The sequence below is a fragment of the Lissotriton vulgaris genome, chromosome 10, assembly GCF_964263255.1.
Source record: "Lissotriton vulgaris chromosome 10, aLisVul1.2, whole genome shotgun sequence".
NCBI classification, from domain to species: Eukaryota; Metazoa; Chordata; class Amphibia; order Caudata; family Salamandridae; genus Lissotriton; species Lissotriton vulgaris.
The window spans coordinates 985,277,963-985,294,768 of record NC_141698.1 but is presented as its reverse complement, the minus strand read 5'-3'; the positions used below and the strand labels follow the sequence as shown (position 1 = coordinate 985,294,768).

Genomic DNA, 16,806 nt, shown 5'->3' with positions numbered 1-16,806 from the left:
GCATGCGGGCAGTGGTGAGGACGCGGGCTGTGGGCGGAGCAGAGCAGAGTGGAGCTGAGGCGGCTGCAAGCTGCAGGCTGCGGAGGTGGCGGCGGCGGCGGTGAGGGCGAAAGAGGCAGTGAGAGCGGCGAAGGCAGGAGTGACGGCGGGGACGAGTAAGTCGACCGAGAGAGTGGTAGTTGGGTAGCCGAGGTCCGGCTGTTACTGTCCTGCGAGCCAAGGTGAGTCCCGAGTCGATTTAGGACCGCGGATTCCCGGTGCAGCTATGCGCCGCACTTGGTTCAATAGCAGTCGGCATTGAGTTACTCTACTCGGCGCATTGTGTTCCCAGCCAACCCTGACTCTTGTTCTGCTGTCGCTTGTCCCGCTTGTTCCTGAACTGCTTCCGATTCGGCTTGGTTTTTCACCCAGCCGCCCGGCCCGGCGCAACACCATCTGCCTGCGGCCGCTATTAAACACCTCTCCCAGCTGCCCCAGCCTCAGTCCCAGCTGCCTCTAGTCTCCGTTCCCTTCTCCGCCCCCCCCCTCCTGCCGGCCAGCCGCTCTCGGGTGCTCCTCGCTAGTCTGGTCCTGTCAGCCCTGGTTCTGCTCCCCCCGCCCCCACCTACCCATTGCCATCACTGCCAGCCCTACTGCCCAGACAGGAACTGGCCCGTGGCGGCTTACTCAGTACCCCCCCCCCCCCATGCTGCATCCCCACCTGGTTCTGGCTTGGTCCGCTAGCTGTGGATGCTGCACTTGGGATTGGGGGCCTAGGAGCCAGGCCTAGGCGTCAGGCCTTCGGAGTAGCCTTGGTAGTAGCGGATAGGTGGCTACGGGCAGTGAACGGCGAAGGGTTGTGTCGGGACCAAGAGAGCGGGGGGTGCCCGTGTGCGCCATGGCCATCGCCAACTGATTTTGTCGCCCAGGATAAGACGAGATTCAGCTGTCCTGGACTCAGGGCCAAGCTGGTTCTTTACGACCCCCCCTGACCCCTGGAACCACATCCTGGTACGGTTGGCAAACAAGAGACCGGACGGCAGTGGGACCACCTGAACTAGTTTTTTAACTCACAGGCCCCGAACAGTCACGCACAACAACGGAAGTGATGAGATCCGGGAAAATAAGAAAAGCACCCTCCGCACTAAAAAGAAAGAAATCAAAACGGCTGGCCACAGATGTGGAGTGTGCTCCAGTCAACCTCACAAATCCACTGACTTCTACGGTCACATTGAAGGCTCCTAACTCCCTATCAAACGGATGACAACACAATAGCAACATGCATCCCTCTCACGCACCATCCCCGAACGCTTCAAAATCTCTCTTTTGGATTACTTCAAAAAAACACCCGGAGGAGTCAAGCACCCTTCCTCTCCTCAAGCCTCCGAGGCAACTAAGTTTTGCGACCCTCACCAACCTACTGAGCCAAGCGTGCACTTGCCTCAATCGTCTCAAATATCAACCAACAAGCCTGTTTTAGTACCGGATGTCTTTATTTTTGGGTCAGTAGTTGATGATCAGAACACCGCTTCGGAATGCTTTGAGGGCCACTCAAAATCCTTCACCAAGTCACCAACCTTCACCAAGTCAGCCTCTTCCCACCCACGACATCTGCAAGCAAGAGGCCCGTTTTACCCAACCATCCCCCGCGAGTCTTATTTATAACTCTAGTCCCCAAGTACTGCAATCATTGCAAACAGAGAATTTTTCGACTACATTACCACAAAACTCTCTTTTAATTTTTCCACAAATTCACACACAAAAAGATTTAGCACCCACTCCGACATATTTAGTCCTTGTTCATTACAGGGCTCAAGCTTCCTGGAGGGGAGTTCAGAGTCAACTAAGCTCCAACAACGACCACACTCACCTCCAGCAGCAGCAATAGTTTTTTCAAAGTCCCCACAAAAAACCAATCCAAATGATCAACTGCTAGCGGACCTGTCCTTCTTTTTCAAAAACTCTCAAAATTCAACCAATCCTAGATTAAAAACCGAGCCACACCCCGATGTCACCACAACAACGAGTATCTGGCCTCAATTACTCCAAACTTTCCAATTGACAGTCACTGCCTTAAACTATCATTCTGACAAATTGGACACGCAGGTTGATCTATTGAACCCTTTAGCTCTGTTTAAAGCAGGGATCGATAATAAGCTGGACAAACTGAACAAACTAATAATAGGAGCGCAATCGTCCTCAAAATTAGCTCAGTCAGTCTGCTGCTGCTTGCCCATCATCGATTCTCTCTCCTCGCTCCCAGCTTTTTTAACCAGTGTCCTAAACGAAGTTAAGCTGTTGAAGGGAGGCCGGGTAACTGAATGTCTCGACCAGTTACCTCAAAAACCCCTAACACCCAACTTAGAATCGGTTAACTCCCTGATTTCACCCGCAATTGGGACTCTGGTGAGTGGGGAACAAAAACGTTCCTCGAAACAGACTGACAACCCCCAAGACCCCCACCAAGACCAAGGCCCTCAATCTTCAGTGGCATTGATTCCACCATCGGCCTTAAACCCATAGACAGTGAGTAGGCAAACTCATACTACCGGTAACAACGTGGTAGGGTCTTGTGTTAAACTAGCTGCTGCTGCAGCACCCAACCCTGAAATACTTCCTGCTCCCTTGCCACCTTGCAGCAAGAGAGAGCGTAAACGTCAGCGCAAACAAAGGAACAAATTAAGACTAAATCCAACAGTCGATCTCCCTAAATTATTTCCACTGTTTTCAACCGCTGCCAATAAAAAAGCCTTAAGTGTCTCACAACTACCACCAACGTCAACAAGTTTCTGCCAAAGCCCCCTCAGGGCCGACTTAACCTCAAGTGCCAGTCAACAGATTTCTGCGTGTCGTCACGATCATAATACTTTACCAGCGGAAATAGTGGCACTAGAGCCACAGCCTGGCACTGATAAAACAAGGAAGACAACAGTCACGATAACTCAACCCCAACTAGCTTCCCCTTCAAGACCACCTCACCCTGAAAAATTTAACACTTGATACAATCCCTTAAAAGTAATTTTTAATAACATATCAATTCCACTCAAAGACACTCAGACATCCAGGCAAGGTTCATGAGATCCCCCCCAAATCCATCTGGGATAAGACTCCGGCTCCTTAATTGATAAATCCACTCTGCCCAACGTAAGCCCTAGTACCAAGAGTGCCAAAAGTGACCTACAGCACTCCAAAATACTTCTTGCCCCTGAATATAAATCAAAAGGTCAGCACGATATTCTCAACAGATCAAACATTATTAAATTAGCGAACGGTGCCCCGGGTTTTGAGGCTCCGACATCGGACGAAATCGAGTCCATTGAATTCCTTCCACCCAGAGGCCTACAACCCTCTGAGGTAACAATGGTGTCATTTAGATCCGTTATTTGGGCACGAGCATTCTTAGCCCAAAAGGATACTTTTCAGCAATGAGGAATTAAAATCTATCCTTATTCCACCCCAGGCTATCCCACAGTGCTACTAAAGCAGCCAGCCTCCCCGACAAGAGCGCAATGTCTTAGGATTGGAGTTAAAAACAGGCCATACTCAATCCTAAAAAATGCCTTAGGCACAGCACCACTGACTGAAAATGTATGGACTAAAGCCCCCAATCCTGAAAACCCCCCAGATTGGGATGGCTTCCGGCTGCCCTGTCCCGTAAAATATCAGACTGACCATTTGAAAAACATTTTGCAGACCCAAATTCCAATGACTTGGTCCAATCAAGAGCTCAATTATCACATCCTATAAACCTTCTAAACCCCCAGTCACAGTCCTCTTTTACACTGTGTTCATGGAACATCAGTGGTCTCCATCAGAAAATGACCAATTTGGAGACGCACAACTTTACATTTGGGCACGATTTAAGAGCCCTTCAGGAAACATGGGCCACCTAAAATTGTCCAGTGATAGGCTTTATTGAATACTTGAAACCCGCAATTAGAGACCGTCTTTATGGCCACCCCAAAGGTGGTCTGTCGATCTACGTCTCAAACAATTTAAAAGGCCCGATCGAGCTATTGAATTATGATGAGGCCTGATTACTTAGAGTTAAAATTAGTTCATGGAACAAACAGCGATCGCTTTTACTTCTTAATGTTTACATTAATCCGAGCACGCGTTCGAAAAAGGAGCATTTAACACGCTTAATGAAAATCGTGTGTGACCTGGCTGCGGATCATCCCCATTCAGACTAAATGATCACCGGAGACTTTAACACTAACCTCTTTCAGGGAAACTCTGCTGACTTTGAAGGGCTTTTTCCAACCACATCAACAGAAGTAGAGGAACAGTCCAAACCACCAAACCAAGCATATTGTGGTCTAGGAGAGCTTTGTGTGTTGCAATTTTACAGTGCTGGCTTTTTTATAATGAAGAGTAGATCTACGAAAGACATTCCACCAAAGTGGTCTTGGACAAACGGCCGCAAACATTCCTATCTTGATTATACCATCTGTAATTCAGCCCTGTTCCAACACTTGGGTAACTATAGTATTTATCCTCGATCGGAAAGAGACCATCGCCCACAAGTCGTCACCCTCAATGTAAAGCCAGTGTATCATAAATTTGCCCCAACAACATGCATAGGAACTTACACCGAAAACCTAAAACGACTAAGATGGAGCTAAGACATCTGCGCTAACGATATGAAGGCATGTTTGGCCTTTACAACAGGAGGCACTGATTTGGCGGCCTCCCCCACTGTTTCCTAGTCGATCTTCTGTTCCCATCTGATAAGCCTTTTTCCATCCAAACAGCATTCCCATAAGGCTTCTTCTAGTCCCCAGTTTTCGATCTCAAGCCAAACTAGGGTACTGAAGAAATCTAGAAATAACGTCTTGCGCACCCTTAAGAAATCCCCAGGGAACAGTTAGCTCTTGAATGTGTAAAAAAACGCCCCAAAAACATTTAGGCAGGCTCAACAAAAAGACAAACGACTTTATCTAGGCCAATTCTGGTGCAAACTATTATGGGAGAGCAAAAATCGCAACCCAAGAAAATTTTGGACCTTAATCCACCGTTAAAACTCTAGTTCATCCACCTTTCGGACCGCAAACATTGCAGAAGCCGACTGGTCCGCCTTTTTGACTGACCACTTCAGGGCCACAGAGGGAACAGCTTCTACAGGCATATGTGCTCTCAACCCGATGAAAATAAGCCCGAGTAAGAGCTGGAGCAGGCCCACTGAATCTTTAGAATCTCAAAGTGAAGACCTGCAGATCACCCAAGAAATGGTCACCAAAGTATTATTAAAAGCAAGATCAGATGGAGCGCCTGGCCCAAATGGCCTACAACAGATTTTGTTTAAAACAAATATACCCCTTTGGTCGGGATACTTAATAAATCTTTTTAACTTTGCATTAAGAAGCTCAACTATACCGGACTCTTGGCGAGGCGCAATAATCCATCCGATTTACAAGTCAGGTTCTCATGCGTCTCCAAACAATTACAGATTAATTGCCCTTTTAGATATTGAGGCAAAAAATTAAGCAGGTATCCTACTGGAGGAGCTGAGAACCTGGGCAGAGCAGAATAATTTTATCCCAAGGAACCAAACCGGCTTCCCTGAAAATTCTGGCACCATGACTAACCTATTGACATTGTCCATAATTGTTGATAAAGCACTTATTACATCTAGGGCTGTTTTTTGCTGCTTTGTAGATTTTAAAGCCGCCTTTGACCGTGTCCCCAGGGCTGCTCTATGGGTAAAGCTAAAAAAATGGGGGATCCCAATCAAACTTCTGGAGGCGATTATCCAACTGCACTCAGGCACATGGATACAAGTGAAGTTGAGGACTGGAACACATCCCACCCGGAAAATCATGACAACTAGAGGTGTCAAACAGGGATGTGTGCTGGCCCCACTACTTTTTAATTTGTTTATAGCAGACTTACCAGCCACCCTAGAAGAAATAAACAGCCACCCACCCAAGATGGGAGGTGTGTCAATAAGTAAACATTTATACGCCGATGACTTGGTCCTTTCTAGTCTCACCCGGGTAGGACTGCAAAGGCTATTAAACAAACTACACAGCTATACCAACATGAATACTTTAGAGGTTAATCTAAAGAAAACCCTAGTGGTTATCTTCGGTAGAAAACGTAACCTCGGTGGTGGATGGCTATATAACAATATGAGCCTTACAATAGGAAAAACATATAAATATTTAGGGGTCAATTTTGAATCTAGGGGTACCTTCGCCAAACAACGTAGTGAAATTTCAGTAAAAGCCATGAATCTTCAGGTGAATCTTTCCAAGCTCTCAAAAAAACTGTCTGGTCCGAGTCTATCACCACTACTGGAAGTAATGAGAACAAAAAATCGGGCCCACTCTGTCGTATGGCATTGAAATTTTTAGGGGAAAACTAAATGCCAATTTAAACCAACATGTGACCAAAATTTATAAAAAAAAGTCCTCCACATGCCTAAAGCTGCCTCTGCCGCACAGATCAGATTAGAATTGGGCTTACTAAACTATGACATTTCTAACACTGGCACGTATTTAAATCTGTACCACAAACTTAGGCAAGCAGATCCAGGTTCATTGGAGTCATTACTTTGGTTAGACATCGCTCAGAAAAACCCAGGTGGTTCTTACGGGCATTTTTTTAAAGACTCCATCCAGCAAATGTCTGCGGGCGACCTATGGGATCTCAACCCCAGCAAGGCAGCCATTTAAAATCAGTATTCAGAAACGTATTCGAATGAGGTCCCTAATCACCGACAAAGCTCACTTCGCCAAACGTAGACACGCATGAGCAATAATGAACTCTTATGGGCTGGCCTCTCCTTCTTCTTATCTGTCCTGCACTTACCCCTTGTATTTAAAACTTAGCTTTATGGCTCTCAGACTGGGTGACTGGCAATTCTTAAAAGATTTACCCACCTGGCGTCGAACGCCAGAGGATTTATTGTGCAGAGGGTGTGGCAAGACGGCTGGAACTTTGGAGCATGTAGTATGTCTTTGCCCCGCTCTTATGTCCCAGTGTAGACGAAAACTGAGTGGAATAGGTTGGGAATCCGGACCCGTAGACAGGCAATTATCGCAGCTCTGACTCCTGCAAATACAGCTTTAAACATAGGCCTTACAATTTTTATACGCTATGCATACCGTAATTTCACTCAGTAACCGGAAGGGCCTGTCAATGCCTTTTTTAAAGAAATGGCCTATACTAAATTGTACTTTCTTTTACGCTGCTAAAAATGTTTACATCTGATTGAACTTTACCATAACCTGCTGCTACTTGTTGAGCACTTAATTGTACCTACTAGCACAATATTGCTATTTGTTAGTGCCACATACTTTCTATGTTGTAACGCCACTGTTGTTTTGCACATCATGTCTTTCTAACATACATATGCTATTGAAGTCCCCTAATGCAATTTGTAAATTCTCATTTAATCACAGTTTTCATGTTTTGCTTCTTTTATAAGATTATGTATTGTTGTTGGTATTTTTTGTGTGCTCTTTTATGGATACTTTATATCCAAATAAAGATATATTTTTCACATTCCTCATGTTAATAGATAAACTGAACACAACCTTATTACTTTAAATGAAAAAACTGCAAAACGCTGCCTGCGCACTCACCCACAATTGGCCATTTTACTCCATTGTAATCCTGGGTGCAATCTCACCTAGTAGGACGGATTAAATTTTGCTAGATGCAGCCGAGCATTTATAGAGAAAGGGAAAAACTCACGTTGTTTAAATGCATGCAGCTGTATTGTTACAAAGCTTATGGACATGTATCAATGTTTAACAGATGGAAGGTGAATGGGGAGCAAACGATGCTGAGTGTATCGTAAATGCAAGGTACTATGGGCATTCGAACGACCAGCAGTGAAAGAGTGGGTTTTGCGGACAGCATTGTATTACAGAAATGTGACCGTTTTTAGCAGAATGACAGGTGATAGATCACTAGCTGTAAGAAATTACAATCACATTAGTCCTCGTGGGAAAAACAGGACTTGCGAGAATCATTAGGATTAAGGGGCGGCGGACTATCTTTAAAGTTCACCTCGCAGTTGGGAGTAATATGATGTATGAATGACTCGTTGGAGATGGAGGGGGAATCAAAGGCCTGAATCAGGTTGTAAATATTACAGGAACACGACCCACTGTTTGTATAATCATTATCAAAATATGCTTGTTAAAATTTGTGCAGTTTCACCTTTGAATAACTTTAGGATGCGAATGAATATTACTTACTGGTTCTACTGAAATATTCAATTGACGGGTGAAAAAATTGGGAGGCCAAATTAATTTGAGCGTTTTATAAGGAGCGTTTTATAAATGCAAGGTATTGTGGGAATTGTAGTACCCGTAGTAACGGAGTTGGTTTTGGGGAAAAGACGGATTTGTCTTCCGGTGGATAAGTAGAAGGACATAGGATGATCATTAGTGGTGAGTAAGGGTTGATAGATTCATCACATTAGTCATCGCGGGTAACACAGTATCTGTAGTGAAACAGTAGGATTCACCATAATGACACGTGATTCGCCACCTGGTGGAGCAGAAGGGTTGATTATTGGCGGTAAAAGTCTGATTCAGTTAGATGCAGTGGTTACCGATAACACGAGAATGTGTGAGGACACATTATGGAGTTTTTAAGTTGGTTTAACTGACCGGTGCTGCTGGAACTATATGGGACTGAGTTATGATGGGACAAGTTAAAATTTGAAATACACATGTCATGGTAAAAGTATGCGCGCAAAAAAATCTTGGGTGACTTACAAGGTTGGAAGTTTGAATTGAACATTGTTGAAAATAAGAATACCAGTCAAGCAAAAAAATTGTGGGTGAGTGCGCGAGTACTGTTTTTAATTTTTTTTCATTTAAAGTAATAATGTTGTTTTCAGTTTATTTATTAACATGAGGAATGTATTTATCATACTGATGGTTGTTTACTGACGTTTGTATTTTAGATACCCCTGACGAAGGGATCATCCCGAAATGCATTGGGTTTTAAAAATAAAAATAAAGTTGTGACATGAGGAAAAACGTAATTCTCCTGTGTATTTTCATGGAAGTTTGGGAATGAGTAAAATGAATTGATGAAAATAAAGGTTTTAAGAAAGATAAAAGCATTGGAAAGATTGTGAGAACATTGAAGATTAAAAAGAGACTCGATTTATTGGATTCATTCAAGAATGGTTTCGGCTGTGCGGCTTGCAGGGGGACCGGCTCCTAACTTCGAGCATTATTATTTGGCCGCAGAACTGCTATGGCTGTCCCGGTGGTTGGCGGGCGGGCTGGCCGGCACTTGACAGAACTGGGCTTTCCCACGCCAAACTGTGCACACCGTACGATCCATGAATTGTTGCTACCAACGGGGAAACTCCCTCCACAATCCATAAAACTCCTGATCATTGCGTATACCAGCAACACCAAAAGCTGATGGCTCTCCGCAACTCCTTATTCACTAGAGATTCTGCATTGGTTCCATATGACCCTTCAGGGATCTTCTTGAAAGGGAGGGGAGAGAGCTTTGGGAAGCAGAGGAGGCAGATCCTGTAGGCACACTGTTCCAAAATGTTGCTTTATGCCATTTGAGCAGCTCAATGCGGATCATAATCTGCCCTTGGGCCACTTGTCTTATTGGATTCTGCTGGCCGAGCTGCAGTTCAATTGGCAGATTACAGACACAGAGCCTGACACACATACTCTAGTCGATACGGTCCACATACCGGGTAATGGATGGCGCTTACTCACACGCTTCACGTGCGTGATGGCTCACACACCGCTTGACATATTACGTTCCATCAGACAACATGGGTAACCTGACATCAGTCGTGCCCTAACGCAGAAAGAGTGGGTCAGGGCCTTTTTATACCCATGTAAAGTCTCTCGCCATGTTAAGCACCAGTATATACAACACAGCATTTTACATAGAGCATACCTTACTCCTGCGCGTGTGAATAGAATATACAGCAGTACATCAAGCTGTCCCAGATGTGGCTCCCAGGACGCTGATATGGTGGACATGTTTTGGACTTGCCCAGACGTGCAGTCGTTATTGAAGGAGGTCATGGTTGCCCTGGCAACTGTCATGGGGAGGAAGGACGTATTCTGCATGGAAATGGGGCCACTGGGGTTATTTAGGTGCAGAAAGGCGGGTAGTGCTGACAATCCATTCATAGATCTGACCCTACTCGTAGCTCGAAGAGCTATCGCTATGAAGTGGAAAGATACCTCCCGACTTATCTTATTGGTTTGCAGCCACTCTGAAGTGGGGCAAAGCCTAGTCAGTAGCCCTCAGTAGAGAGGAGGCCAGGGGCTTGCGCAGAACTCCCAATGCGCTGGATTTGGACGCGCTCCTTCATGAGTTACAAGTGCTCAATTAACTAACACCCTGTATAGTATGCTGAGACAGATGTTTGATATTCCCTTCTCTCTTCATTATGTCCTCCACCTCAAAACCTGCCCTCCAGAGTCTTTGCATATACATAATGCTGAAAACTCCGTCCTCTGTTGTGGGGACTATGCTTTCCTACTCACTGCATGCTCGAAGTTGCACCCTTGAACGCTCTCAACTGGTGCCGAACTGTTTACTTGCCACACATGCAGAGATCTTGACTGTTTGTACCTGTTATGACCTGCCAGTTGCATCTTTTTTAATTAATATTTGTTTATTATGTAAAAACTGAATCGATGTATCCTGTTGCAACACCTGCCATTGCTAAGAATTCTTAGACCCCCGGGGAACATATACATTGCTGTTGACTTCATTTCTATGCTGCCATAGTTATATTGTGGTTTGCACCATCAGAAAATAAATCATTACTGGCTATTTCTTTTTTACATTCAACGAACAGAAGATCTGCCCCGTAAAGACCTGCGCATATGCTAGAGTCACAAGTCATGTCCGACTCTGTATGTTGGCACAGTCAGGGATGATATTGGTGGCAAATTTGAAGGTTGAGTAAGAGCTGAAGTTGGGGGCCTGGACATCTCAAGCCTGACATGGTTCAAAGTTCTTAAACAACCCCCATTCGTCCAGTATGTTATTGTGAAAGAATATTAGTTTCACTTATAGTCCTCACTGTTTTCATCCAGTACAAGGTACTTCAATGAAGAGTTATTCAAACTGGCCAGGATTTCCATGTCGGATAACAATCATTACAACACTAACAGGTTGAGATTTTTTTTTTTACTTTCCACCTCCCCACCGTGCCATTAAACTGAGGGATTAAAATAAATACATTTTCGTAAGTAGCATACACCGTGAACTGAAGAGAATGTAGGTGCACCTAGTTTTTGACTGAAAACAAATCTAAGCCACATGAAGATAATGATTTGGCCAATCATAAATAGAACCGATGTCTCCTGTTTTCCAAAATGTGCAATTTGGGCACAAGAACGCATCTTTTTACATTTAACCCCAAACAACTTGCATAATAAATACCTCATCCATTTCAAACTCATTTTAATCCGGCTGAGGTAGAGAGCTGTGGCTCACCAGTGCTGTCAGGATGACAGTCCTCTGTAAGTTCTGGGGGAGAGCCTTCTAGAATCAGGTCATAGCTACATATTGAAGAAATAGAGTGGAAGGCGGAGGGACATGATGTTTGGCTGTTCTTTGCCCTTTGAGGATGAAATTGTGCCTTTCAAATGTACACGACTCTTAAATGTGATGCCTATGCATATCCTTGAAAAGGGGCCCACTTGTTTTGCTTGTCATTTGAGGATGCAGCTGAGCATGTTGTATTATGCATTAGGATTGCTTCTGTGCACTGCACATCATGGCGGAACACTAGTTAATGGTAGTAACTTAACAAGACTAATTTGCTTTTGTAACTTTTTCTTCTTTATTTCAACTTTGTTGTAGTTCAGTGCAATATAGCACAGTCTGTGATAGTAAAATAACATAAGGTGGTGGGTGAAATTCTGGAAAAACGTCCTATTTTTGCTGGTTTACATATGATCTAGTCTCTGTTTTGAGTGGCAAATTGGGCAAAAAGTGAGATGTACAGAAATTTGGTCCTAAGTAATTGTCAGTAGGGAATATTAAATCAACCCATCTATTTTCTGTTTTTCTAAATGTCTGTGATGTTGCTAGAGTTGAATATTTTATAAACGTCAATTCTTATGATGTCAGGAGGGTCAAAGGTCATTCGTGCTGTATCAAGTGATGTCTGCTTGTTTGATTTGTTTAAACAGACGCGAGATAAAACACTGAACGGTCAGGCTTTGATGGGACCTTCTCTGACTGTGTGCTTTTGGCCTGTCCCTACAGTGGTAGTAGAAAATGTTTGCGTGTAGGAGGACATGCACAATAGCGATCGATACGCCTATGATAGAAAGGGGTTTGGCTTATTTTCTGTAATTACTCGAGTTGTCTCTCGGTGATGTATTGCTGGGAAATAGGGTAGCATTGTATTTAGGTGAGAAAAGGGTGGGACTTATGAGTTTACTAGGAATGAGACGGACATGGGTAAACTGGGGTGAAAGATTTCATTAAATTGGAAAATAACTTCAAGTAGAAAAGGAAACAGTAATTTCATTTTAAAACGCTGGTTACAATTAAGCTACGTTTTCTCACATTAAATTACTGTCTTTGATATTATTCCTAATCTAATTCGCATGAAATATGAATCTTTCCCACAGTGGACCGAAGTTCGAAAAGACGACGAGTGAAGCCATTGGCAGATTGTCTTTTAGAAGCCCTGGATTACGATAGCTCGGACGACAGTGATTTTAAAGTTGGTGAAGATTCAGGTATTTGTTTCTAGAGAAGAAAGCACTTTTTATAGCCAGTAAACTGATATATTACTTTTTTCATATTCCTGTGAACTAAAATACTCATCAATGAATCTAAATACGTTATCCAATTATGTATTGTGAACAACTAGCCCCCATGTGAGAAGCCATCTACTGTGTGAACCAAATTCTCAAAATTTGCGGAATTATCTATAATTTGCCGTGAGCAATGTTTTGATGGGCTATTTTATCATTCTTCTGTGTAAGATTATACAATCTAATCTTGTAGTGTGTGAAAATGTTGTGCATGCAAATGGTGGCGTCATCTTGAGACTTACTTTTGATTTTTAGCTATTTCCTTAGCTTTGCTGGAAATGCATTTTCTTCATACCTTATAAATTGATCAGTTTTTTGTATTAAACATCTCCTGATTGTAAATTAGTTCCTGTAGATGATCTGTTAAATTATGTGATAGTAAAAACTAAAAAGATTAAGAATGAGTAGGAAAAGTAAGAAAAGTGAGAGCAATGGTCTGTATATTTAACAGGCTGAACACAGGATTAAGGGTGACGTGAGCTTCCATTTATCATTTGATGGCCAAAAGACTTCCACGAAAGGTAGCAGAGGCGAGGGTACCGAAGAAAATGAGAGAGTTGGAGGAGTGTGCTATAAAGAAACAGGTCTTAATTTCTTAACACTTCAGATGAGCACAAATCAGTGTAAATGGTATGTCAAGCAAAGTAATTGGGTAAAAACATCTCGCATAATGTTCATTAGAAAATATGATTATGTATTACTCTTGCTTAGCTCAGTAGTGTCGTTCTACCATACTAAAGCTTCATAGCTCCCACAGAATGACCACTATATCACTGTGGGTAGGCCAACATGAAGTGAAATGTATGTGGGATTCTAAAACGTGTTGGAAATATGAGAATATCCGTCTATCTTCATGGCATGAGGTTCTAGGCAGGCTTTTATTTTGAAACATAGAAGCGTATAAAGCAATGATCATCATAATTTGGAATTCAAATAACTACAGCAATGTATTGTACATTAATTGTTGAATAGAAGTGAAAACCCAGCAGCCAACCAGGCGTGTTAACAGTGGAATAGTACAAGAGATATTTCTTAGACCAGTGGCTCTTACCCTGTGGTCCGAGGACCCCAGGGGGCCTGTGCAGCATATCCTGTGAGGTCCGCGATTGTTTGTCAAAATGATAGAATATTAGAATTTTTACTTTGAAATTAATAAAGTATATACATTTAGAGAAGCAAAATTTAAAATGTAACAAACGTTTACCATATTTGAGAATTAAAAACAAAAAATGTGCTTGAGCATTTGTTTGGGGTTAAACTTGCTTTTTTGTGTGTATTGTTTTAAAGTTCAAATCATAGTAATTGCTTAGTTGTGGGCCCCCGACTTCCAGTAATGAATTAGTGGGGTCGCTGAATTTAATCATTCATTTCACAAAAGTCAAAAGGTTTTAAACCGCTGTCTTCGACCATTTGTTTAGGTTTTATTATTATCTAGACATGCCATGAAATCTGTTTTCCTTGTTAATTTGCTTAATCTTACACCTATTTGTACAGGTTCTGCGCGCAGTGGAAATGAAAGTGATGATGCCTCAAAGGAAAGTGTAGAAGGATCCAGTAGTGACTCAGATGAAAATACTCTTGAGGAAGAGCTGGCCACAATAGCAGCGGATGAGGAGGAAGAGAAAGGGCAAATTGAAGAGGAACCCACAAAAGGCTCTGGAAGTGATAACAGTCTGGAAATAGAGAATCCTGTTAGCAAAGACGAAGGGGAAGACTATGATTCTGAGGAGAAGCCTAAAATGAAAAATGAGAAAAGATCAGAAGTAGATACTGGTATAGAAGAACAGACCGATGAGCCTAGAAAGTGGAATTTGCGTAGAAACCGCCCACTATTGGATTTTATTTCAATTGAGGATCTGAATGAAATGGATGATTATGATAGTGAAGAAGACAATGACTGGCGTCCAACTGCTGTTAGAAGGAAAGGCAAAGCTGCATCTCACAAAGAAAGGGGAGATGGGGAAGATGATGATGGGAGTGGAAGTGAGGAGGAAAATGAAGAGGATGAGAATGAAGAAAATGACAGTAGTGACAGTGAGGCCGAAAGAAAGCTGAAGAAAAGAAAAGTTTTAAGTAGGCAAAGTGCTGATGAGGAGGAGCTGACCAACGATAGTCTGACCCTTTCACAAAGCAAAAGTAATGAGGTATGTTTGTTACTTTCTTTAGAATCCAAAGAAACAATCCTCTTTTTCGATTCTATTAACCCCTTCACTGCGGCGACTATTCCACCGCAGTGCTAAGGGGGTGGGGGGGCCGCGCGGCGGTCCCGTGCTCGTGACGGAACCGCTCCGTCACGGCACACCGGTGAGCTGTGCTGTGACGGAACGGTCCCGTCACGGCCCCGCGCTAGAGAACGTTAGCGCAGGCGCGGCGAGAGGGCCGTGGCGGAACCATTCCTTCCCCACCACAGCCACCCGAGGCTCGTGACGGAACGGTTCCGTCACGAGCATGGGAGGGGTTAAGGAGCAATGTGGAAGGATGTTTTCTTATCATTTTTATGTTATGTTATTGATGTTTGTTTAATGGCTACTTTCCAAATGGTTATGAGGTTTATATTTAGGCTTTCCTGTTTTCATTTTCTATTTTTGGTAAATTCTGGTGTTTTTTTTCTCAGTGCATTCAAGTGATTTCAATACCTTAAAAAACAGTGGTTATCAGTGGTTACACATTTTCGCGCCATTAAAAACAGAAAGATTGTGTTTACGGTGCTTTTGGAATATTTTGCTTGTATTATTGCTTTGTTTCTGCACTGATAGTGCATAGTATATAGACAGTGTACGTATAGTGTATGTGATGTCCAAATTCATTTTTACAAATCAAACTTATTGTAGTACACCATATAATACTTCTTCAGTGAGCCTTTGGTCATGCATGCTCACTCTTTCCTTCCCATCTAAATGTTTTTCTCTGAAAAGGCTCTCTCAACATTGATACTTGAGATAGGCAACGCCAAAACAGCCAGTAGACAATACTAATTCTGTCCACTGACCTAGCTTTCCATGCCAATGCTGATGCACCTTAAGATTGCGATTCTCTGTGTCAGGTTCTTCACAAATGCTTTGAACTGGGTGCATATGCCCTCAAAGTTATTGAAACGGTCAAAAATGTAGCAGCACTTTTGAAAGTCCGGACAAAATTCCCATTTACGGAAGGGATCTAGGACTTGTGCAGAGTACCACAATGAGGCTTCGTTGACTTCAAATGCCATGGTTGTGGAAGAGACATTCTTCTGCATCATTGTAAGCCATTTCTCATACATTGTAAAATAAAATGTCCTGAATTTCTCCTCAACATTACTTTTCTTACCAAGTGGCAAGCACTCTAACGTGGAACATGTTGCATTGCCAAAGTCACTAAAAGTGTCGCTCAGCCTATTCTCAAGGATATGTTTCACATTTTCACCAATTATGCTGAACACTTGGTAGATTAGAGTGTTTTTACACTTAAGTTTTTTATTATGTCCGCTACAGCAGTAAAAAATCTAAGAATGTAGTAGTGTACTTTTTGACATCACTATCAATATGCAAATGAAGATCCTCACATTTCTTTTCTTTGGCATCATCACTTATAGCATTCATGGCTTCTCAGACTAAGAACCAGCAGCTAAATGACACAGTAGGGACGACTCTTACTTTGATGCCGCACAATGCACAAAATGAGAAATATTTGTGTGTTACTTCCAGCGCATGACAAAACAGTGCACCAGAATGGACTAAAAAGTCAATAGCATTCTTCATTAACTCTGAAGATTGTAAAGATTCTTTTAGCAAATCATCAAGCAAGTGGGAAGGAACTCTTACAGGGAAGCACTTTAGCTCAGGTATCGATTTTGACAGGTCATCACACAACCTTTTCACATACATAGCTGAATCACTGCAAATATAAAAAAAGCACTCCAATCTTTGTTGAAATTGGTATGAACTTTCTGCAGTAGAATTCAAAGTGATGATGCGCTTCATGTTTTCCAAAGGTCTAATGTCATGTTTTCACCATTATCCCAGATGCTTGGTCACAACACTCTTTTCACATA

General features: G+C 42.9%; 1 protein-coding gene across 12 annotated transcripts in view; it reads left to right on the top strand.

The window, feature by feature from the left end:
• Positions 1-16,806, top strand: part of PHF14 (PHD finger protein 14) — a 1,195,141-nt gene that overhangs the window by 81,625 nt on the left and 1,096,710 nt on the right. For 10 of the 12 annotated variants that reach the window (XM_086941991.1, XM_086941985.1, XM_086941984.1 and 7 more), the window contains exons 2-3: positions 12,588-12,698; positions 14,271-14,920. In XM_086941991.1, coding sequence (XP_086798117.1) covers positions 12,588-12,698; positions 14,271-14,920 — 761 coding nt within the window. The remainder of the gene's footprint in view (positions 1-12,587; positions 12,699-14,270; positions 14,921-16,806) is intronic. The other 2 variants (XM_086941993.1, XM_086941994.1) reach the window with 1 other exon arrangement.